We start from the raw sequence: 25,340 nt of genomic DNA, 5'->3' as shown, positions 1-25,340 counted from the left end.
ATAGACATTCCACATGTCTCTATGAGGAACCTGATAGAAACACAGACCCCAGATCCCCTACCTTCTGATGTCAGTGTCCCTTGGACCCCAGAAGGCCTTGTGGGGCCACAGATGGCCCAACCACCAGGTTCTTCTTGCTTGAAGACCTCCTTTAATACAGCCTCGGGATCAGTGATGGCGTAGCCACTTTGCTCTGCCGGGCACTGCTGTCAAGCCCTTTTCTTTTCTGTAAATTCTTTCCCTCCCATGAGGCCCAGCCCATTTGCCCCCTCTTCTGGGAAGCCTTCCTTGACTCCCACTGTTGGATGAAGCCCTCCCATCTCTGCTTGCCGCAGTTCTCTGAACCTCGCCACAATGCCTAAAATTTGGTCCACAGAATCTGATCTATCTCCTCAGAAGTGGACAGGGACCCTGTTTTACTCATGAGTCTTCCTCTTAAGCTTGGCTCCGGGCCTTGGCCCCTGGGAGGTACTCAGGGGCTGCCTGCCGGGTCTGCAGACCTGCACGGGAGGGCTCACCTGAGGGCAGGCCTGGGGGAGTGAGTTTATCAGCAGCATCATAGTATTCCTCATCTGAGCTGCCATCCTCAAAGGCCAGTGGTGGGTGCAGGGCCAGGGATTCCAGCATGGAGCTGGACTGGGCCTCGGTCCAGCCCTGCTGACCCCAGGCCGGCGGGGCGCCCCCTTGCCGGGAAGCTGTGCTCTCGGAACTGTCACTCAGGTGGCTGGCCGGGGAGACGCTGGAGCACAGGCTGTAGTAGTCGGCGCGGCTGCCTTCGTACAGCCTGGGGTCCAGCCTGACTGTGCTCAGTTCTGGTGCCCAGCCAAATGTCTCTGCAGCGGCGCTCTCAGAAAACCCTGTCTTCTGGCACTGGGGGTTGGCTCTCTGGGCCAGGTCCAGGAGGCAGAGGAAGCCACTGGTTTCAATCCTGCTCCTCTCCTCCTGGCTGTCAGAATCAATGCTCTCCGGGAGGCCTGGTGAGCCGAAGTGGAAGAAGGCGGACCTGCTAGAGGAGCAGGTGTCTAAGTCATCCTCTTCCAGAGCATCCACGGACTCGCTGGAGCCACTGGTCCTGTAGCCGCGGCTCTCGGTGTTAGCTGAGTCGGACGCCTCAGACTCGGCACTGTCTGTCATGCTGCTGGCCCCGCAAGTGCTTGGGCCCTTCCTCACCACCTCAGGTGTGGGGCTGTTCCCAGAAGGCTGCTCCTCCTTTCTGAGCGATCTGCAGGGTCCCAGCTTCACCAGGCGCCTGTCGGAGAGAGGCTCGAGAACGCAGTCCACCTCAGAGGACTCCTCTGAGTCACTGCAGGCCCTGGATTCGTAGCCTGCAACACAGGGTACACCAAGGATTACAAACCAGAATTCTCCCACCTGTGTGTTCCAGCCCCTTGACCCCCGCCCCGCCCACCGCAACCCTGACAGACGACAAAACGGAGGGCTACAGGGTGGCCAGCCTAAGATCGTGCTATCCTGATGAACACAGGATCCGAGGAACTCCCGCTTCCCTGTCCCCCCACACTATCAGACCACCTGTCCCACATCGCAGCGAGCTACAGGAGGCTGGATTAACTCCATCTCCATCTCTGAGAAGAACTGTCTGTTCATGGAAATGTGGTATTTACTTTGATTCCTCTTTGCGTGGGCAGCACTGCCCAGGTTTGGTAAGCCCCTCCCCAGACCTCAGCTCTGTCCTGTCTGGGCATCCAAGTCAGATGGGGAATCATATTAAAAATACCACAGATCCTTGGCCCTGCCCATGATGTACTGAGTCAAATCTCTAGAAGTAGGGCCTGAGAATCTGTATTTTTAGCAATTTCACGGGGAGTATGAGGCTGCTAGGCTGGCACCATTCTGAAGCCTGGCCTTCCGGATCCCCGGGTGCTATGGGCCTTGTAGGACAGTGAAAACTCACCCAGTGGCAGGTTCCCAGGAAGGACTGACGGTAGGAGGGTGGGAAGCCCTGAGGCAGGTTGCAATCTCGTTTTCCCTGTTAGCCTCCAGAGTGATCTTTCTCAGACTTCTCTCTGACCTCATCACACCCTGCTTAAACCCTCTGATGGCTGCCCCTGCCTACAGGGACAAGCCTGACCTCTCCCACAAGTTACAGACTCTCCCTATATGGCCTTGTTGCCCTTCTCACAGGACGGCCCTGGCCCCTCACCCACAGTTAGTCCTCCCTTGCCTCAAAGATTGGCCCTAAGGCCTCCACCGCAGGCTCTTTCCCGCCTCCCAGGATGGCCCTGGACCCTCCTCTGCAGCTTAGTGCCCCCCAACAGGATGGTCTTGACCCCTCCTCTTCAGTTCGGTGTCCCCCTCACAGAATGGCCCTGAGACCTCCTCTGCAGTCTAGCTGCCCTTCTCATGGTGGGGCTCCGAGCTCTTTTCACCACCTCCCTTTGTCCTTCTTGCAATCTGGTCCAGCCCCTCCTCAGGCACCCGGTCCCCCACGGCGGCCTTCTCCGCCACGCCCCAGCCACGCATAGGGAGAGCTTCTTTCAGGTCACGGCCTTTTCCTGTGTCATTCCTCCAGGCCCCCTCGGCCTTGATCTGTGTTCCTTTTCATGCCTGGTTGACTCCAGCATGTTCTTCAAGATCAATTTGCAATACCTCTTCATCTAGAGCACTTTCTCTGACAGGCAGCAGCGGTCCCCCCAGCCCCTCCACGACAGCCCTGTTCCCACTCCGTCTTGTCTCTCTGAGCAGGCTCTGAGGAGTCACCCCTCATTCATAAATACGTTGTGTAAAAACCAAAGTAACAGGCCGGACGCAGTGGCTCACACCTGTAATCTCAGCACTTTGGGAGGCCAAGGTGGGCAGATCATTTGAGGTCAGGAGTTCGAGACCAGCCTGACCAACATGGCAAAACCCCATCTCTACTAAAATACAAAAATTAGCCGGGCCTGGTGGTATGTGTTTGTAATCTCAGATACTCGGGAGGCTGAGGCAGGAGAATCGCTTGAACCCAGGAGGTAGAGGTTGCAGTGAGTTAAGATTATACCACCATACTCCAGCCTGGGTGACAGAGAGAGACTTCCTCTAAAAAAAATAAAATTAAAAATAACAAAAAAAAATAAAAGGTAAGAGATACTCCAAACTCATCACTTTCTGTTTTACTTTATTTTATGAATACCTATCCTCTTGAGATGATTTCTACTTTATCCATATAGAGGAAACATGCTACAATGTCGTGTTACTAATCACCTCTTCTCATCTCCACATGTGGTGACAACACATCGTGGTAGACTGAAATCACTCATGGTGCGAGTGTTGGCACCATGGAATTGGGCAATTCCTTCAAATCCTTTTTTCCCCCTGCAGGGAGTTGTTAAACATTTATCAGCATAGCCCTGGGGGCATGCTGCACCCATGGTGCTGAAGCAAAAGTCTGACAGAAACTGGGAGCTGGCCTGGGAAACTGTCTTACCTCCCTTGCAGAGAAGTTATTTTACACTTCAAGAGATTGCAAAAGAGTGCCTGGGTATGGAAGAGAAGCCAGGTCATCTACTTAAATGACATCTCTTTTTGATGAGAAATAAGTGACATGTCTTTTTGATGAGAAATAATTATGATCTTTGAGATGGAGTTTCACTCTTGTTGCCCAGGCTGGAGTACAGTGGCGTGACCTTGGCTTAGGGATTACAGGTTTGAGCCACCACAACCAGCTTTCCCCCCCCCCCCCCCCCCCGTGGCACACACCACAGGCATGTGCCACCATGTCAGGCTAATTTTTGTATTTTTAGTAGAGACAGCGTTTTACCATGCTGGTCAGGCTGGCATAGAACTCCTGACCTTGTGATCCACCCACCTTTGCCTCCCAAAGTGCTGGGATTAAAGGTGTGAGCCACCACAGCCAGCCTAATTTTGTATTTTTTTTTGTTTTTGTTTTTGTTTTGAGGCGGAGTTTCACTCTTGTTACCCAGGCTGGAGTGCAATGGCGCGATCTCGGCTCACCACAACCTCCGCCTCCTGGGTTCAGGCAATTCTCCTGCCTCAGCCTCCTGAGTAGCTGGGATTACAGGCACATGCCACCATGCCCAGCTAATTTTTTGTATTTTTAGTAGAGATGGGGTTTCACCATGTTGACCAGGATGGTCTTGATCTCTTGACCTTGTGATCCACCCGCCTCGGCCTCCCAAAGTGCTGGGATTACAGGCTTGAGCCACCGCGCCCGGCCTAATTTTGTATTTTTAGTAGAGATGGGGTTTCACCATGTTGGCCAGGCTGGTCTCAAACTCCGATCTCAGGTGATCCACCCACTTAGGCTTCACAAAATGCTGGGATTACAGGCATGAGCCACGATGCCTAGCTGAGAAATAATAATGAAACACAGTGAATCTGAGGGATGATCTTAGGAAATACTGCAGGGAACTAGAGCTCTTCCACAGCATTCCTTGGTTTCAGGGAAATTTCAGATACAAAGAAGACTTCTTGGTTTAGTATTTATGAAAGATCAACTGTTTACTAGGAAATAAGCAGAGAAATAGCTCCCATCCACTTGAGCTGAAGTCTTGGCTTAATTCAATTCACCACCTCCCTTTAGGCTGCCCTTACCTACAAGGCCAGTGAAAGGGGCCTGTCCTTATTGGGGCAAGACTCAGTGCCTCACCTTCTTCTGCAGATACCCGGTGCACTTGTTTGTTTCCAGGCCAGAGGAAAATTGAGGCAACTGGGTCAACCAGCAGCCTGTAGTACCCAGCAATCAGGCAGGCTAAGTCTTTTGCACTGTTGGATTCCAGCAGCAAAGTCAGAACCTTTGAAAGCAAAGAGAAGTTTATTAAGGACCAAGGGACAGTCTGAAGACTGACAACAAAGCCATGTGGGACCAACGAGAGATTCCACATAAATCTGGCCATGGTCCACAGGTAGGTCTCCCAGTGCCCCATATTCTTACTTGGAAGGCTTTAAATGAGGATATTCATGTACTCATACACAGACACCATCACATGTGTGCACCTGCGCATACACACACACTCACACACAGTTTCCCAGGCCAGCTCCCAGTTTCTGTCAGACTTTTGCTTCAGCACCATGGGTGCAGCATGCCCCCAGGGCTATGCTGATAAATGTTTAACACACACAGTAGGTTCAATCTATATGTGCCTTCTGCCTCCTCATCCTCTACCCCAGCCCTATATCCAAACTGCCCCATCCTCCCCATCTCCAAACTTCAATGGGGACTTTTCAAGACTTGACTTGAAAAAGGAGTAAGAACAAGTGGAGAATGAGGGAGAGAGTGATAAGAAGAATAAAGCACCACTCTTGAGTATGTTGGGACTAAATCAAAGGTGGGCAGAATAAAAGTAAGACCTTCCAGAGAGGCTTAGGAGGTACCCTGCACTATTTACCCTTATTTTTATTGTTTTGAGATCGAGTTTTGCTCTTGTTGCCCAGGCTGGAGTGCAGTGGTATGATCTTTGCTCACTGAAACCTCTGCCTCCTGCATTTAAGCAATTCTCCTGCCTCAGCCTCCCAAGTAGTTGGGATTACAGGCATAAGCCACCACGACCAGCCCACTATTTACCTATTTTAATGCCCACCACTCAAAGCTGTGGGCAGCCATCTGGTCCCATGCATGTGACAAAATCCTCTGGTGTTCTCCATCTATGTTTATAAACCCAACAGGAAAGCACATGGTCCATCTCAGTTTGTACAAAAAAACCTTTTAGGACCTCTTCAGGAAAATGTACCATTTACCACTTTCCCTTTGATAGAACAGGAGGGACAATTCATACTCTTAAGCAGATATTGGACATTAGACTTTATTATTATTTTAGACTCAGATAAACTAGCCTGGCCCCTATTTGGCCCCAAATTCCAGCAGTTGAATTCAGAATCTGTCCCCATTGTGTTACCTTGACGTCCTGAAGATACACTTTGACCATGCCCACTTTCTCAGACTCTTCTGTCAGCTCTACGCGGCTGATGCTTGCAAACTCTGCCAATGTGGACATGATGTTAAGTTTGCTATTGATAATCTGGCTAATCCCATACTTGGCTCCAACTAGAAGGGCAATGTAGGATTCTCTATCCTGTAACTGCAGAGGGTGGAAGGGGAATTAGTTTCCATTCACAAGCTAGTGAAAATACATTTCACATGTAAGGAATAATGCCTCTCTCTGCACACTCCTTGATTCCTACTTCAGGTCCTAACCACTACCCCCCTCGACTATTGCTAGCTGGGGCCCCATCAACAGCTAAATCTAAGTGTAAATTTATCTCCCCCAAAACTCTTTCCAATACAGCCCTAAGCCACAGCCATAAACACATCTGTATTTTCACATTTATACATCTATCTTCATGCTCTTTGAATCCCTTCCCTGCCATCTTTTCCTATTTAAATCCTGATCCTTCTTTAAAAGCTTACATCAAAACCTACTGCCTATGGAAAGCATCTGCCTGATCTCAAGCCTCCACAAGCCAGCAATGTCCCTTTCCTCTCTGTTGTTCCTGTCCCACTTCCTCTTACTTCTCTACTAGCACCGAGCACTTATGACTTCTTATTTTAATCATTGGTATCCAAGTCTCATTTTCCACGTTAAGTTCCTTGACAACAGAGCCTGCCTTTATCTCTATTTGTAACCCGCAGTGCCCAGCAAGACCCTGAACCAGTTCAATGTAGTTGGTTAGACAAGAAAGGTAAAGGGAGATTAGGGACTGGAACTGGACAGCTGGGAGAGGGCAGAACTAGCCCTTGGAAAAATTGGGAAGTTTTTCTGGTACCTTCAAAATTTCCTTTCTGTGATCTAGTTGCTTTTCCACCTTTTGGGTCTTCTACTTAAACAAAGAATCCATCTGTTTCCCCTTCGCCTATCTGATGCTCTAGGAAGCCTTTCAAAGCACTGATTCTCATCTGCATTGTTAGGTTAGCGATCTGATTACATTGGCCCATCACTGTCAATGACTGAGAGGCACACCACATCTTTTGAAAGGACGTTGGTTAAAAGTCCTTTGGTTAAAACCCCACTCTAATTGGTAAATTGGTTTTGTGCTGCAGAGTTCTGGGGCCGACAGTGCTGAAGCAGAGTGCTCTTAAACCACGCCCCCCAGACGCTGACTGCTGCACAGCACAGGCTCTAGGCCTAGGCTCCAAAACAGGAGGCAGACGGAAGAATGGGAAAAGAGCAGAGGGCTTTTCTGCTTCTCCTCTCCCTTCTCAGCCCCACCCTTCATTCCTCCCTTCGTCTGAACAATCAGAGCCTCAGCTTGGCAGTTGAACGCTCCTGTTTTTCTTTCATGATTTCCAACTTTCCTCTTCACCCTCATACACCCAAAGCTCCAGAGTGAACTGCTCACCATCCCCTTCCAACCCAGAATGCCTTTTCCTCTCTACTGAAGTCTGGCCAAATTCAGGCATCCTCTTGCCTCTTTCCTCAATCCCTTCTCCTGCCTATACTGACCCTGAAGCAAGCAGTGCGGCCTTCTGTCTCCAAATTCCTCAGCAATAGGCCTAAACCTGTCTCCTGGCTTTGTAGCTTGCTTCATCCTTCAAGGATGGAAATCACGTCTTATTCAGCCTGGCTTCCCCTAGTATCTATCACAGGGGTAGCACCAAGCAAGGGCATGATGAATATTTTCCAGTAGGGTACTATTTAGTTTCCCAAACAAATTCTAGTACATGACAGAGTCCTTAGGAATTTTAGGCTAAAAGATACATTGATTTTCTGAGGATCTCTAAGGTCCCTTACGTCAGTAGGATCTCACAGTTCTGTAATACATACCATTAAAGTAGCATTAAAGATTCTTCCACCATATGTCTTGAGTTCTCCGAGGATCTGTAGATAATTTAAACGTAGCTGGGCAGCAGAAATAAGTTGCTTAAATAGAAAACAAAAACAGAAACAAAAACAAAAACTCGCACTCAGGGCTTTACATTGGCCTAAAATCCAAGTAATGTTGAAAATGTTTTCCACAAGAACAGAACACCAAACACCACATGTTCTCACTCATAAGTGGGTGTTGAACAATGAGAACACATGGACACAGGGAGGGGAACATCACACACGGGGGCCTGTTGGGGAGTCGGGGGGAGGCTAGGGGAGGGATAGCAGAGGGTAGGGGGATTGGGAAGGGATAACATTAAGAGAAATACCTAATGTAGATGACAAGGAGATGGATGCAGCAAACCACCATGACATATGTATACCTATGTAACAAACCTACACATTCTGCCCCTGTAATCCAGAACTTAAAGCAGGCATCCCCAGACTACGGCCCGCTGAGGCCATTTATCCGGGCCCCCGCCGCACTTCAGGAAGGGGCACCTCTTTCATTGGTGGTCAGTGAGAGGAGCACAGTATGTGGCGGCCCTCCAACAGTCTGAGGGACAGTGAACTGGCCCCCTGTGTAAAAAGTTTGGGGACACCTGACTTAAAATATAATAAGAAGTATATACACACACACATATATACACATGCATACACATACACACACACACACACACACACACACACACACACAGAGAAAACCTTTTCCCCAAGGTTTCACAACAGATAGCTGGGTGGGTTGGCAGAGGCACCTTCGTTACCTTCTGTCGGGGTTCCAGCAAATTCTGGTTCCTCTTCATGTGGAAGCTAATGGCTTTCTTGATGTCTTTGCCTTTCATGTTTCGGAGTAAAGTTGGAGATATAAAGTTCTCTATTCCCCAGTCTTTCCTGCCGTGAGACATTGGAGACAAGGAGGCCCATTTCTACAGTGTACTTGGCTCTAATGAAGAGCATAATTACATTTGATTCAGTACTTAGTATTCCCATAATACAGCAATCACGAGCCACTTTCCCCTCCTCTCTTTCTCTCACACATACACATATACACACTCCACAAAAATCCCCACAGGCATTCAGGAATTAAACCCCACTGATCATTCCAAGAGCGCATTACTCTTGGTGTGGTGTGACACTCTACCAATCAGAGCAGGAGTTCTCGATTTTTTTCACTATAAAATACGTCGCAAATAATGACAGCATATGTACAACACACTCTCGTGGGGCAACACAGATCTCCTGTGAATGCCCTAGGCCAAGCTTCAGAATGGTGCCAGCCTAGCGGCCTCAAAATCCCCCAGAAACTTGCTAAAAATACAGATTCTCAGGCCCCACTACTAGAGGTTGGACTCAGTACATAAGGGGTAGAGCCAAGGAGCTGCTGTATTTTTTAAATGATTCCCCATCTGATTTTGATGCTCAGGCAGGACACGGCTGAGATCTGGGAAGGGGCTTAGCAAACCTGATTGGTGCTGTCCAGAACAATTCTAAGCTAAGAATCAAAAGGTGCTTGAATCCTAGGATTTGAAAGTGCACTTGTGGAGACACGATGCAATAGGAACTGGTTCATATCCATGGGAAAAACTGATTTCCGAAGCATTCCCACCCTTAGAAAAGCTTAACACTGATGCTGGCAACTGATTTCCCAAGACATCCTCCCAGGAACTTGGAATTTACAAGGGGATCCTGTGTCGTTCCATCTGGAGTTGGCTTCTGTCCCAGAGAGAGCAGCCAGGTTCAGACATCTGGGGAAGCCAGGTCCAATTAGCAAGGATGCAGAGGGAAATGGATGGAAAGACAACAGACAGACAGATGGGTAGGTGGGTGACTATCCGCTTTCTGTGGCATTTGGCCCTCCTGGCCAGGGGCCAGCAAGTTATAAATGCAATGCAGCTGCCATCCCCTGCCACTCACTCTATATACTTTAAAGAGATCTTCTGTGGCTGGGCACAGGCGTAGATCCGCTCCTGGATGTGCAGGGCTGCGAGTCGGAGTGCAGAGCTACATTTCATTTCTACAGCAAAGCGCTCCTGGAGCACATCGCTGCAGCTCTAGAAGAGATGGGACAGGGCAGATGGGAAACAGAAGCAGACATATTGTGTACCCCCATTCTCTCAGGTGAAAGGCAGCAGGACCAGGAGCTCAGCTTTGAGAGCTGGGTCTCACAGTTCTTGGCTGTGTGACCTTGGTTAAGTTATCAAGACTCTCTGAGCATTTGGTGTCTTCCACTGGTAGATGAGGATAGTAAAATCTACTTTACATGGTTTCTGTGAGGCTTAAATTAGATAATGCATATGAAAGCAGGTATAAGGCACACAGTATTATACAAATATAAAGTATTGGTGGCATTGTGGTTGCTATTACTATTATTGTTTTCTGCCATCATTTCTGTAAGACTTGAGACAGGCCAATCCACCTAGTCTGAGTTATCTTATCTGTAAAATGGTGATATCTGCCAAATGAATCTTTTTCTTTTTTTTTTGGAGACAGAATCTCACTCTGTTACCCAGGCTGGAGTGCAGTGGTATGATCTCAGCTCAGTGCAACCATCACCTCTGGGTTCAAATGATTCTTCCATCTCAGCCTCTTGAGTAGCTGGGACTATAGGTGCATGCCACCACGCCTGGCTAATTTTTTGCATGTTTGATAGAGACAGGGTTTCACCATGTTGGACAGGCTGGTCTCAAACTCAAGTGGTCCACCTGCCTTGGCCTCCCAAAGTGCTGACATTACAGGTGTGAGCCACTGTGCCCGGCTCCAAATGATTCTTTTTCATCAGAATAAAAATGACACAGTAACTCTCATCTAAGGAGGCAGAATAGAGAGAGCACCAGGCCACAGACCAAGAACCAGGTTTTGGCTCTGCCACTAAGTGGGTGACCCAGGAAAATCACATGACCTTTCCAAGGCTCAGTGTCATCATTCTAAAATGAGGCTTTGAAGCACTAAGGCCCCTTTTAGCAATAAAAACTGTAATTCTTTTTTTTTTTTTTTGAGACTGAGTTTCACTCTTGTTACCCAGGTTGGAGTGCAATGGCATGATCTCGGCTCACCGCAACCTCCGCCTCCTGGTTTCAGGCAATTCTCCTGCCTCAGCCTCCTGAGTAGCTGGGATTACAGGGACGCGCCACCATGCCCAGCTAATTTTTTTTATTTTTTATTTTTTTTTTTATTTTTAGTAGAGACGGGGTTTCACCATGTTGACCAGGATGGTCTCGATCTCTTGACCTCGTGATCCACCCGTCTCTGCCTTCCAAAGTGCTGGGATTGCAGGCGTGAGCCACTGCGCCCGGCCTAAAAACTGTAATTCTAAAGATTCTAAAATAGTATTAGAAAATGCATCATCTACATTGAGGACTGAGCATGAATTTCATTCTTACATTGTAAATCTGCTAACACAGCAACTCAATGATGGAAAAGGGAATGCTGAGCGATGGTCAGGCCCATTCTCCTGGAGTTGTTTTTTTGCCTTGAGCTCACGTTCAAAATAACCCAGTGCGCCATCTTTGAGAACAACCACTGTTATTTTGGGAAGCACAGACCCAGTCACCTGCAGATAGAGGTATTCAAAGGCCACAGGGTCTTCTTTCAGGAGGTCCAGGGGGTCCTTGGGAACAAAACATACCCTGAAGAGGCAGCGGTAGTCATGTGACTCCTCCCTTTCTACCACCTGCGTTGGGTAAGGGAGACACTGTTAATCTTCTAACCACCTTTGTCCTTGCAGGCATTCCACAAAACTACTCTGTGAAACACAGACAGTGAAAGACAGTCCCCAGAGAGGTCAATTCTAGTGCTTCCCAAGACAGCCAGAGACTTTTGCTCCTAATTTGATTTTCTTTCTCATGGGTATAAAATGTAAAAGGTTCAAAAGGCCACCATTTCCCACTCACCCACCCTCATTTCCCTTTCCAGGGCAAACTCCTGTTTGCAGTTTCTTGTGTGCCCCTTCCAGAGAGCATTATCGTGTTTCAATATATGTCTATTCTTTTCTCTTCCACAAATAGTAATATAGTATACATACCATTCTGCACCTTAATTTATTTGACTTAAACTATCTTAGGGATTTAATTTTATTTTCTTTCCCAGCGCAAATGGAATAGAAGCGATTAAAATGTCTGCAAGCAGTTAACCTTCTAATAGGTGAGTGCATTGGGTAAGAATTCATCTGCAAAGAGGAATGCTCAGGGTGGCTTTTATGAGGTTACGTCTTACTCATTTCCAACTGCTAAAATCCTCCTCATCTTTTTAACAGACTCAACAAAGATTTGTTGAACTAACCTGTTTTTGGCTTTAAAAAGTTGGGAGATTGAGTGGTGTAGACCATTTGGCTGTCTTTGCCCTGTTCTGCCATCAGGAACCATATCAGGGAGGTAAGTCCCACAGGAAGGGCTTAGATACAGCAACAAATGCTTCCCTAACACCTCAAAGGCAGCAGGTGCAAGGGAAGATCATCAGAGACAGAAGCAGAAGATCAGGGTTCTATCAGCTGTGTTGCCTTGGGAACATTACCTTCCCTCTCTAAGCCTTTGTCTCCACATCTGCAAAATGGGAACCTTAAACCTGTGTCCTGCCTACCTCATACTAGTAGATGAAAATCAGGCTGACTCTTGTCCCATAACCCCCAGGCTGAGTGAGCTCTGTGCCTTCTGGGGCAAGAGAAAGTGCATCAAACATGCAGACGTCCTGAGCCCTGTCCCCAGAGGTTCTGGCTAAGCCATGTAGCCCAGCCCATGCCTCCCCGGAGCAAGCGGCCACTCCTTCCTACCTGCTGGACGAGTTCCTCTTCATGCAGCAGGTGCAGCCGGGAGATGCTGTACTGCTCTTCCAGGGCCAGTGCAAAGTACTCGATACTTCGGATGGACAGCTTCTCCTTCACAGTGAGGATGATGTCCTAGCAGGCAGAGAGGTACAGTGGTTACTCAAGGAACAGGGAGGACTTCCCTGACCTTCCTGCCACTCCTCAGTGCAGCTAGGGAGAGAAAAGTCTGCACTGATGGGCCCACTGCCGACTTAGGTAGGAGTCTGGCCCCACTCATCAGGCCCCTAATGACCCTGCAGCCGCAGCTCCCCTCTTCTCAAGCTCCATTGCCACCATATAGCCACCCTGTCTTGCTTTACTTGGAAGGCTGAACCCATCCAGTGGAGGCTTCTGCCTCTCTCCTATGTCTCTAGACTTATTCTCTCTCTGGAGTTCCCAGTCTGGTGTTTTGTTTGTTTTGTTTTTTGCGACAGGGCCTTGCTCTGTCTCCCAGGCTGGAGTGCAGTGGTGCAATCTTGGCTCACTGCAACTTTTGCCTCCTGGGTTCAGGCAGTTCTCCTGCTTTGGCTTCCTGAGTAGCTGGGATTACAGGCATGTGCCACCATGCCCAGCTAATTTTTCTGTTTTTAGTAGAGATGGGGTTTTGCCATGTTGCCCAGGCTGGTCTCTAACTCCTGATCTCAAGTGATCCTGACCTCAAGTGATTTGGCCTCCAAAAGAGCCAGAATGACAGGTGTGTGCCACCATACCAGGCTAATATTTTTGTATTTTATTAGAGATGGGGTTTCACCACGTTGACCAGGCTCCCAGTCTGTGTCTTTGACTACTTACTAGGTAGACTCCCATTACCCACTCACTATGCAACTGAGGGAAACGTCTCTCTCTTTTTTTTTTTTGAGACAGAATCTCGCTCTGTCACCTAGGCTGGAGTGCAATGGCACGATCTCAGCTCACTGCAACCACTGCCTCTCTGGTTCAAGCAATTCTCGTGCCTCAGCCACCCAAGTAGCTGGGATTACAGGTGTGTGCCACCATGCCCAGCTAATTTTTGTATTTTTAGTAGACGGGGTTTCACCATATTGGCCAGGCTGGTCTCAACTCCCAACCTCAGGTGATCTGCCCATCTCAGCCTTCCAAAGTGCTGGGATTATAGGTGTGAGCCATCACATCTGCCCACAACTGAGGGACACTTCTGAACCTCAGTCGCTTCTTCTGCAAAACAGAGGACAATAATGCCTACTTCTGAGAGTGGCCGATGGGACAGAATGGTTGTGAATGCTGTGCTGACACATTCTGGTTGCCACGCCACACTCTTCTTGCTCACTAGAACAGCCCTCTGTGACCACAAAGTCTTTGCTGCCTTGGAGCCATTCACACATGCTGTTCCCTCTGCCTGGTATACTTTCCCCATTATTCTTTCCAGGTCTGTTTCTTTCTCTTCCTTTGGGTCTCAGCCCAAATGTCACCTTTTAGAGAGGCCTTCTCTGGCCAGTGTATATAAATGTAATCATCCCTGTTACTCTCTGTCCTGGTGTCCTGTTTATTTCCTTCACCATTATTTAATATTATTTTCTTCAATTAACAGCCATGGTAAAGTTAAGTGAATGGGGTTCTAGACCTACACTCCCAATTCCCAGCTATAATTGCTCCTTCTCTCCGTGCCTCAGTGTTTCCATCTGTAGAATGGTAATAACATTAACACCTATCTCATAGGGAGTTGTTGTGTACATTCAATTGATTTCCCCATAGAAGGAACTCAGAACAGTACCTCACCGATGGTAAGTATTCAATGCACGCCAACTGCTGATCTCTGTTTTCCTGCCTATTGTCTTTCATCGCACTAGACGGTAAACTCTCTGAGAATGTGAGCCTTGCCTGTGCTGTGCTGTTAGGCAGTATATTCAGTGCTTGGTACTTAGTAGACGCACACAAACTTTCACTTGGTGAATAAACAAAAATCATAAATGTCCTACCAGAACCTCAAACATAGTAAGTCCTGCGCCATTAGGTGCTACTTCCTTCTCACAACTCCCAATTCGGAATCCTCTCTCCACTTGTTCATCACCTCCCATAACTACCCCGTGACTAGTCCTGAAGGGGCTGTTTACTTCTGCAGCTCCACACCGTTAATTCAGTGCTGACCGTGTGCCCAGCATTGTGCTGGCCTTGATGGAAAGCCTGTCTCTTGACTCTGTCCCTTCTTCTCCATTCTCTCACGTCTACCTCGGCTTGGGCTCATGCATTCCGCCTGGCTTTGTAGAGGGATGTCCTGTGAACCCTCCTGCCACCCATCTGTTCCCCACCTTGCACATAGAGCAAAGGTTGGCAAACCATAGCCTGTCGAGCAAATCCAGCCCACTGCCTATTTTTGTAATTAAGGTTTTATGGGAGTATAGCCATGTGCAATTGCTACAATGGCAGAGTTGAATAACTATGACAGAGATCCTGTGGCCTGCAAAACCTAAAATATTCACTGTTTGGCCCATTGCAGAAGGTTTGCTGACTCTTGATCTAGAGGAATTTGTCTAAGCCTTGTACTAAGCATGCTCTCCCTTGCTCAAGAACATTCAGTGGCTCTTGATGGCCCACTGGCCAAAATCCAAACTCCTCAGCTTAATATTCAAGGCTCTCAAGGTATCAGGTGCCAACCTACTTCTCCCACTTTACGTTCTGCTGCTTATCCCAGTGCACTCTGCCCACAAGCCCCAGGCACTTGTCAAACTTGCCCATTTCTGGATCTTTGTTGGCACTGTTCCCCATGCCTGGATGTTGCCTTCACACATCACTCCTGGCCCACTCCAGTCAAAAGCCCATCTATCTTTCTGAGTCTGCCATGCAGGCTACCACTCCACTCCCCCAGAGGCCTTTTCTTGTCACCCAGCCATAAGTTGCTCTTCCCTGAGCCTGTACCACATGGCTTCTGTCCCGCTTTCATGATCTGAAACACACTGTACCTCATTTCACTGTGAGTTGTGTCCAGGTCTCATCTCCTCACCGTAGCCCCACCCCAAGACTCCAGGCTTCCTAAGAGTGTAACCCTGGGTTATTTATTCATTTGTTTATTTATTTAATTTAATTTTTTTTGAGACAGAGTTTCGCTCTCATCACCCAGGCTGGAATGCAGTGGTGCAATCTCGGCTCACTACAACCTCTGCCTCCCGGGTTCAAGCGGTTCTCCTGCCTTAGCCTCCCAAGTAGCTGGGACTACAGGTGTATACCACCATGCTTGGCTAATTTTTGTATTATTAGTAGAAAGAGGGTTTCACCATGTTGTCCAGGCTGGTCCCAAACTCTTGACCTCAGGTGATCCAACTGCCTCGGCCTCCCAAAGTGCTAGGATTACAGGCGTGAGTCACTGAACCTGGCTCCTGGGTAATTTATTGCCAAGTTGTTGGTGATACAGAAATGCCTGGCACACAAAAAGTGTAAATAAATGTTTACTGGTCAAATGACATATCTTTTTCCTGATTTAGAGAAAGAGGGTTTTCTAATATAAGAACTTTTCTTCCCTTGGTAAGGGAAAGGGGAAGAGAAGTCACTGATGAGCTGACAGCATTTTTTCCTTTTTTCACTCGTAAGATTTATTTATATCTACTGCTCTCTGTGTCATAAACAGCTAAAGGCTTTGCTTTAAAAAAATTTGGCTACTACAGATAAGTAAGATTAACCAGTATTATACTGGCTAAGTCCTTGTTCATTTCCCCAACTCTCTCTATCATCTGAAGTTTAATTTCCCTGTAATGTGGGCCTTTATTGTAAATTACCTCAAAGTCCTTTTGACCACCAAAGGAGGACTTGCTTTAAAGAACTCTTCCATTCCAATCCAATCAGTAACCCCTCTGATCAAAGATGACGAAAGTAGAACTCTTGTCTAATTCATTTGCAAAACTTCCCTTTTATGCAGAATGGCAGAGTGACAAGATCCAGCACAAAGTTCAAAAACAGACCAAGTTTGAAGCCAGTTCTGAGCTAGCTGACCTTGACAACTCTGGGCCTCTTGGGCCTGTATTCTCATCTGCAAAGTGGGGATAACTAGTTACTTCACAAGGTTGCTAGGGCATTAAATGAGACTGTATATAAGGAAGTGCCGAGGAAGAGTGCCTGGTGTGTAGTTAACACTTAAAGTCTATTCCTCTCTCGCCTTCCTCCTCCAGGCTTGGAGTTCCCCTGGTTCAGAAAGCCCTTCTCCAGCATCTTCTAAGTCACATTTAGGAAGAAATAGAATAGAGCATTTGGAGCAGCTGTAGGAATTGCCAAATGAAGGTGCCAGAGAGAAACACTACATGTGTGCGTGTAGGTGTATGTACATTGTACATATGTGTGCACACGTGTGCATGTGTGAGTGTACTGTGTGAATGTCTGTGTATGCACGTGTGTCTTGGCTACTGTTGATCACCTGTAGTGGCACTGGCCTACCTGAACCTGCTCTCCCCCTTGTACCAGAAGAGCTGGGCTCAATGTTTCCTCTTACACGGTTTTTATGTTTAAACAGCTTTGCTTCTTCACTACAGCTTCGCTCTAACACTATTTACTCCCTTGTTCAAGAACTGTTGGCACCATACGTTATTATCTATGAATAAAAGTCAAGCTCCGTTGTTGCCTGGCATTTGAGGCTCTTCCCAGCCACTCCTCCCACAAGAAAACAGCCTGTGCCCCAGTCCTGCTAAACAGTTTGCTATTTCCTGGGCAATGCCCATTTTTCTGGCTCTCTGCATTAGTTCATGCGACTCTCTGATTGATATGTACCCTACCCTCAACTGCCCTGTCCCTACCGGCCCTTGTTGAAATCTTAGTTGTCCTCCAAAGCTCAACGCAGGTCCAGCTTCTTTCCCAAGCCTTGTCTGATGTCCGGACAGGCTGGAACAGATGGTACTCTTCACCTCGCACACAGCCCTCATTTCATCCTACTGTGGACTATTGGGCATTCCCTGAATGTCCACCCTCCCTAAACTAGACTGCCAACTTCTGAAGACAGAGACCACACTTGACTAAGCTCAGTAGCCCCTCTGAGAATCTCATATGGGGAAACTTGTAAAGGATAAGTTCAATCGACTTTTATTTTTTATTTATTTTTGAAACGGAATCTCGCTCTGTCACCCAGGCTGGAATGCAGTGGTATGATCTCAGCTCACTGCAACCTCTGCCTCCTGGGCTCACGTGATTTTCCTGTCTCAGCCTCCTGAGCAGCTGGGATTACAGGCGTATGCCACTGTGCTGGCTAATTTTTGTATTTTTGGTAGAGACGGGGTTTCACCATGTTGGCCAGGATGGTCTCAAACTCCCAACCTTAGGTGATCCGCCCATCTCAGCCTCCCAAAGTGCTGGGATTATAGGCGTGAGCCACTGTGCCCAGCCAATTGACTTTAACAAAGAACAGAAAAGGCAGAGCCTGGACCTTTCCTGACTTCTCACCTGGGTTTTCAGCTGCTCTAGTGTTTGGGGTAGCAGGTAGAGTAGCAGACAAATAGCAGGGAAGCCTGGTGGTTATGGGTGAAGGTTTAAGAGTTCTAATCTGACCTTTGGGCAAATCACTTAATCTCTCTAATTCCTGATTCCCACCCTCTAACCCCCACCCAGTTAAGATGATGGTAAAAATACTATCTTTCTGGATGGTTGTGCAACTAAATGACATAACATGGTACTTGGCTTATTATTATAGGGGCTCATATTACAGGGACCATGGTGCTTGTGAGACCACCAAGGCAGATGCAGGGCAAGATGCCTGGAGGGTCCTAGCAGCCAGAACATTCTCCTGAGAAAAGAGGTTCAAGTTTATTCTTAATACCTTCACGGTTGTGTTTGCTTCAAACTTGAAAGCTTTGGTCTGTCCATTCTCCAAGTATAGCTTGAGCACGTTGGGCATACACAGCAGAGAATTACCCTGTAAAACACAAAAGTATTGTTGTATCCCTGTTTTCTTTTCTTCTGGAGACAGGGTCTCACTCTGTCACCGAGGCTGGAGGGCAGTGGTACAATCTCTGCTCACTGCAACCTCTGCCTCCTGGGTTCAAGCAATTCTCCCACCTCAGCCTCACGTAGCTGGGATTACAGGCACCTGCCACCACGACCAGCTTTTTTTTTTTTTTTTTTTTTTTTTTTTTTTTTTTTTTTTTTTTTTGAGACAGAGTCTCACTCTGTCACCCAGGCTGGAATACAGTGGCACGATCTCAGCTCACTGCAACTTCTGCCTCCCAGGTTCAAGCAAATCTCCTGTCTCAGTCTCCCGAGTAGCTGAGACTACGGGCACATGCCACCATGCCCTGCTAATTTTTGTATTTTTTAGCAGAGATGGGGTTTCACCATGTTGGCCAGGCAGGTCTTGAACTCCTGACCTCAGGTGATCCACTGACCTCAGCCTCCCTAAGTGCTGGGATCACAGGCCTGAGCTACTGTGCTTGGCCTAATTTTTGTATTTTTAGTAGAGGCGGGGTTTCATCATGTTGGCCAGCTGGTCTCGAACTCCTGGCCTCAAGTGTTCTGGTTGCCTTGGCCTCTCAAAATACTAAAATTACAGGCATGAGCCACTGTGCCTGACCTGTTGTATCCCAGTCACACCTTTCCTGGCCCTGGGTATGACAAATCCTTGGCTGTCTGATCCTGCCTGGTTTGGAGAGGAGGATCCTCCCTAACCTCACCGTGTCAGGGGTTGCTTCTTGGCGCTTGGGAATTTCTTCAATGCACAGGCATGCATTGTCAAGGGATACCCATGAGGACTGCTAGGTATGACAAATGGTGGAGAAGAGTGAGCCCTTCCACAAGCATACTGATTGCACCGCACGAGCCTGTGTGATGTCTCATGACCGTCAGCTAACATTTCACTGCTGGTTGCACTCTTATGGGATGCAATTTGGCAAGCCAGATGACCAGCATGCATGCTGTTCAACATGGGCCTTTCAGAGATTCCGAGACTCTACGTTGTAGGACTGGGGTGGGAGGGGAAGGGTAGGGGAGCCTCTCTTATCCTCCTTTTATTGCTGCATTCCCTATAATGAAATATCACCAAAGGGCAGAGAGGGATGCTCTCCAATACACTCACCCCAACTATCACCTAGATGTGTGAGGTTCCCTAAGGGACCCACTCTTGTAGGGCTATTTGGGCAAAAGGCACAGGACTAGTCTGTGTTTGGTGGCCCCATGCCAGCTAGAGCTCCTGGGATGAGGCAGGAGAGGGTTTTAGAGAATCTCCCAGCCCTCATAAGAAGTGACTTCTGAGTGTTTGCTTGCAAATACAAAGGACCCTTGGGGCTGGTGTCCTCCAGAAGCACAGAGGGATTTTAGAATACCCAAGATTTGAGCAAGAATTGGCCCCCGGCACTCATCTCTATAAAGAATTTGGGTATAAAGCCCACCTGGGTAAAAAAAGTTTATAATCTTTTTCTAAAAAAACCTTTCAGGTTTTTCAGATGAGAATACTGAATCTTCTAAATATAAAGGTTCTTGTATCTTCTAAGCAAGACTCACAATCATCACTCTCTGTAACTTTTTTTTTTTTTGGCAGAGTCTCACCCTGTCACCCAGGCTGGAGTGCAGTAGTATGATCTCAGCTCACTTCAGCCTCTGTCTCCTGGGTTTATAACTTTTTTAAAAAACACAATGTTTTTATGGAGGAAAAAGGAAGATGTTCATATTCCAGTGCCATTTCACATTACATTAGGATGAGGGATTTCAGACTGCTTACTCTGCTGCCATCTTAATTCTGTGGCTTTGGGTGTTTAGAAATCTTAATTTTGGGGTTTCCCAAGTGGGGATTTTTTTCCTTAGTACTTTCTTTGTGATTTAAAAGGTTTACAAAAGATATATTCATAACAACAATACATAACTACCACCACTTACTTTCCTCTAAGGCTTCTTACAATTTTTATCTGTATCTGTAAAAAGTTTTTAGAGAGCTGCAATAATCTAATATGGATGATGCTATGTTCATTTTCTACCCAATAAACATTTCATATACAATTTTAGGTGGGCTTTATACTTATAATTTTAATGGCTTTATAATATTCTATTGAGTTGAAATATCAGAATTGATTTCACAATTCCTCTGCCCTAGACAATAGAGTATTTTTTTTCCCATTTTGGGAGCTACTTATAATGTTGATACTACAGATATCTTTAAATATACGGATTTTCATTTAAATTATTGAATTGACTAATAGGAATGCAATCTTTGGGTCATTTTTTATGGCAGTCATTAAATTTTGGTTTTTTTTCACCTCAAAAAATTTAAGCCAATTTATAAAGCCATCAGTAGTGCAAGACTGTAATTACTTTCTCAGCATTGGGGCTTACAGTTTTTCTCTATTTGTGCTCATTTGCTAAGTATGAAGTTATACCTTTTAATATTTTTTCCTTTGTATTTGTGTAACTGTGAGCAAAGTCAAATATATTTCAAATGTCGGTTTACTACCTCAGATCCTTCTTAACACAGTGATTACGTATCCGAAGGCAGTCTTACTATGTTCCAAGGGGAAAAGTTTAACGGCCAATTTTATCAGCCTTTAAGCACTTGAAAGGAGGAATAGGCAGGTCACAGGGATGAACTCTTCCTGGTTTTGCCATCTCTGCCTTGTGTGACTGATGCAGAGACTCCCAAAGATTCCCTGAGGTATCCCAACCTTCCAAGTCTTCCTGGGGACACCTTTTTAGAACCTTGTCCTTTAAACTCCTCACCCCCACCAAAACTCAAAGCCAGTTTTGTAGCCAGTTCAGGTGAAAATTGTCCTTATATGGTCCCCTCAATATAGACAGCAGTGAATAGGAAGTCATGGCCATTAAAACAAATCAATCAAGTGACCCTGTCCACACCTGTAGTGCCTTTACTCTCTACCTGTTATGCTGGTTCTCACCCTCACTACTCATCACTGTGCATGACTTGAAGAGTCATGTGTTGAATCTAAACTTAATTTTCCTTTTTCTTTTTTTTTGAGATGGAGTCTTGCTCCTGTAGCCCACACTGGAGTGCAGTGGTGCGATCTTGGCTCACTGCAACCTCTGCCTCCCAGGTTCAAGCGATTCTCCTGTCTCAGCCTCCCGAGTAGCTGGGACTAAAAGTGTGTGCTACCACGCCCAGTTAATTTTTGTATTTTTAGTAGAGATGGGGTTTCACCATGTTGGCCAAGCTGGTCTCGATCACTACCTGGTGATCAGCCTTCTTTGGCCTCCCAAAGTGGTGGGATTACAGGCATGAGCCACTATGCCCGGCCAAATCTAAACTTAATTTTCTAAAGAGGTTCAATCCAATTTCACAGACATGACTCAAATATTGCTGACTAACAGGTGTTTTCTGAATAAAGCATTAGGTCTCCCACTGGCCCCTTCCTGAGCAAGTCCACCTTTCTCACTCAAGTCTATCTGAAGGTGTGCTCTATTAAGTAGCAGGGCAGGTAGAAAATAAGGGCTCTGTAGATGTGGACCAGGTCACCTGGATCCTTTGTTAAAATGGTGGTAGACCCCACCCCCTCCTACTCCCATGGCCTTTGCTGGTCTCTATGGTGAGGAGAACAGATAAGGACAAGTTTTGACTTTAAAGTTTCTAAGTCTAATATTAAGAAATTCAGAATGGCAATAGTTATAGACTACTGGGGGAAATGTGTAAATTATGAATAAATATGCCTTTTATCCAACACTCCACATTAAAATCAAACTCTAGCCACATTTTCCCATTACAAATTTGTCTTCTGAACCCCCAACCCTGGGTCTCTCCATATTAAAAAGAACTAGACAGCACATCATAGTGAAAAACCAAAGAACTGAAGTTACGTGGGCCTGGGCTCCTGCATTTTCTTGCTATGTGATCTTAGAGGTTAAGTGTCTTAATTTCTCTAGCCTCTGCTTCCTCTTTTGTTAAAATACCTCCCTTGCAGGGTATTGTGATAACTAAGGACTGTATACACGCAAAGTTAGGTCACATAATAGAGAGGTTCAGTAGATGATGTGCTCTTAAAAATAAAAAGCAATCCCATCGCCACTGGCATTATTATCAATAGATCACCTTCAGAGGGAGTAATAAATTTGAAGATGCAAAATGAGAAATTAACTAGTGGAATCTGTTGAAATTTCATGGGCAGAAGAATGGAGTCACAGAACATAGAGAGCCATACTCAGTGCTCTTCTTCCCAGTCCCCACCCAGGGCCCAGAGCTCCCACCAGCTCTCCCAGTCCAGGGTCTGCAGGCATCTGGCAGGGAGGGTGCACAAAACCTCTTGCAAACACAGTGCACCTCTGCATCCTCTCTGTGCTGTGGGATTCCAGAGGTTCAGGGAGTTATGTGCCAGAAGGCAGCTTCCTAGCTTCATAAAGAGCAATTTCAATCCCTTGACTAGTGACACACCTGGCTGTGTCCACTGATGAGCACTTCTTCAGCAAAGTGCACCTTCACAGGGTTGGTCTTCAGCCTGGCTCTCTTCTCCTCGGTCAGGAAGGACGATTTCGGGACTCCCTGTAAAATATCAATATGATGCATTCTGAAGCAGCACTTTCATAAAAGCTTGGATAACTAGCTTCTCATTTCTTAAAAACAGAAACTTTGATAGCTGTTGCAGATTCAGTTTAAACCCACAGGAAAGAATAATAACCCATTAAAGGTATTTTAATAAAATCTAGGGATCCCAAGCCAGATAATGCTCTCACATGCCTGAGAATAGTTGGAAATTCAACATGGGAGCAAAATAGCTGGGATATGATGAAGACAAAAGGTCCTGCCCTGTGAACAGGAAGATGTGAATTCCAACTCATGTTTTACTCCTCAATAGTTGTGAGAACCATCTCAAACACAAATTCTTATGAAAGAAAACCACATGAGTGTGTAAAGCACAACAAAATAACTCCGTGACTTTGGCCCAGTCCTGGCCCCTCTCTGGCCTTCAGAGTCTTCCCATCTGCACAATATAGCAGTTAGACAGGATTCCCTGAAACTCTGACCCTTATGACTTATCCTTGGCCCCACTTTGCTCTTATCTTTTGGGAGGTACCCTCTTTTCCCAGAAGTAAAGAGTCAGTACAGGTTGGTATGAGTATTTGGTGAAGCCTTTGGACTTGATCATATCAAGCCAAACTGTGACACTTGCTGAAGAGCATGTTACATGATCTTCTAGACCAACAGGCTGTGACCTTCCTGGATGAAATCCTGACACACTATTTTCCAGCCTAACATCCTATGTCCCTTGGTGTGGACAGTCCTTTAGGCCAGCCTCTAGAATGTTTACATGTGTAAGAGTACCAAGATGAAACTCTGGGCCATGTTCTGTGAAGATGGGAGAAGAGATACATAACAGCAATCAGGGAAACAGCTGGAAACAATCTTCATAGACTCAAATACCAACTGCCCAAAGCCATGAAGTACATGAAATGAACAAGGAGCCCTGAAATTTTAAGGCAAAAAGATAAATGTGATCCTCACGGGTAACTAGAACCTTGGCATGACAGGATTCATGACTATGACTCAACATCTCAAGTATATAATTTGTTTTAAAACAAAACAATTAGTAGAAAAGAGGAGAAATCATAATGTTTGCAGAGAAGTACACCTGTAGAAATTAGAGAAGGGATAGAAGGAGTAAGAAAAAAAGTTACAACCCAAAATTAGTGATAAGCCTATTAGATTGCTTCAAATGAGTTCAAGACTCCCATACCACTTGAATCTAGAGGGCTTGTTGACCTATTATATGTAAGTTGGTATCATTCATGAAACACAGAATGGAAGAAATGTTAGGAGATTAAAGATGGTCCAATAACAAGTTTTCAAAAAAATGAATATGGAGGATTTAGGAAAACACATATTGGTAAGTCTATCATTAATTCTTGGCAAAATCAGGCTGGGTGCATAGCTCCTGCCTGTAATCCCAGCACTTTGGGAGGCCAAGGCAGGTGTATCGCCTGAGATGAGGAGTTCAAGTCCAGCCTAGCCAACATGGTGAAACCCTATCTCTACTAAAAATACAAAAATTAGCCTAGTGTGGTGGCACAAACCTTTAGTCCTAGCTACTCGGGAGGCTGAGGCAGGAGAATCACTTTAATCTAGGAGATGGAGTTTGCAGTGAGCTGAGATGGTGCCACTGCACTCCGGCCTGCTGATAGAGTAAGACTCTGGCTCAAATAAATAAATACATACATACATACATACATAAAAGATTCTTGGCAAAATCCAAGATAAGAGATGGTCAGAGAGCTTTAAGACAGTGATCACTAACAGCCAATATGAGCTAACAAGAACAAGTCAGAGCCAACCAAGTTCATTTTTCCTTTGAAGATAGGAGTCCATATTGGTAGACCAGGGTTCTGTGGATATAGTAGTATTCCTTCATTCTTGCAAAGCATTGGATAAAGTCTCCTATAAATCCCCCTGTGGAAAAGGCCAGATGCAGTGCCATTAGCTGGGTTCATACACTAGTTGACGTACACCCAAAACAGTCCTGATTTCTAACTCAGTAACTTAGTCTCCCTTTGGCTCAATCCTCAACAGTGATGTTTAGCAATGTCTTGGTTGAAGCCATAGAAAATGAAGTTGCCAAACCTGTGAAGGACAGAGCTGCAAGGTGTCATCAGATATCAGGCAGCAAGAATTTTGGGGGGGCAAGGTCAAGGAACTGGGAATCTAAAAGAGGGATGCATGGGAAACTTAAGGACCGAGATAGCTATGGGTCAAAGGCCAGGAAATCACCAAAAAAAAAAAAAATATATATATATATATATAAGACGGTATAAGGAGTTGAGCTGTCGAGAGCTGCAGGGAACAAGATGAAGGGAGTGGTCAAAGCAACAGGTACAACCATCACCAGCCTACAGACTCAAAGGAATAAGAAATCAGGGGCAGAACAGAAGAGAGA

At 46.3% G+C, this 25,340-nt stretch overlaps 1 protein-coding gene across 2 annotated transcripts in view; it reads right to left on the bottom strand.

The window, feature by feature from the left end:
• The window catches only part of FRMPD1 (FERM and PDZ domain containing 1), a 106,151-nt gene that overhangs the window by 3,934 nt on the left and 76,877 nt on the right, over positions 1 to 25,340 (bottom strand). For both annotated transcript variants that reach the window (XM_039475299.2, XM_074395060.1), the window contains 10 exons: positions 22,847 to 22,954; positions 18,305 to 18,400; positions 12,526 to 12,651; positions 11,311 to 11,430; positions 9,675 to 9,811; positions 8,525 to 8,651; positions 7,719 to 7,814; positions 5,853 to 6,035; positions 4,607 to 4,751; positions 519 to 1,325 (listed from right to left, as the gene is read on the bottom strand). In XM_039475299.2, the coding sequence (XP_039331233.1) occupies positions 519 to 1,325; positions 4,607 to 4,751; positions 5,853 to 6,035; positions 7,719 to 7,814; positions 8,525 to 8,651; positions 9,675 to 9,811; positions 11,311 to 11,430; positions 12,526 to 12,651; positions 18,305 to 18,400; positions 22,847 to 22,954 (1,945 nt within the window). The remainder of the gene's footprint in view (positions 1 to 518; positions 1,326 to 4,606; positions 4,752 to 5,852; positions 6,036 to 7,718; positions 7,815 to 8,524; positions 8,652 to 9,674; positions 9,812 to 11,310; positions 11,431 to 12,525; positions 12,652 to 18,304; positions 18,401 to 22,846; positions 22,955 to 25,340) is intronic.

The sequence above is a fragment of the Saimiri boliviensis genome, chromosome 2, assembly GCF_048565385.1.
Source record: "Saimiri boliviensis isolate mSaiBol1 chromosome 2, mSaiBol1.pri, whole genome shotgun sequence".
In the NCBI taxonomy this organism is placed as follows: domain Eukaryota; kingdom Metazoa; phylum Chordata; class Mammalia; order Primates; family Cebidae; genus Saimiri; species Saimiri boliviensis.
Note: the sequence above shows the minus strand (reverse complement) of the source record. Positions and strands in the feature narration are given on the sequence as shown.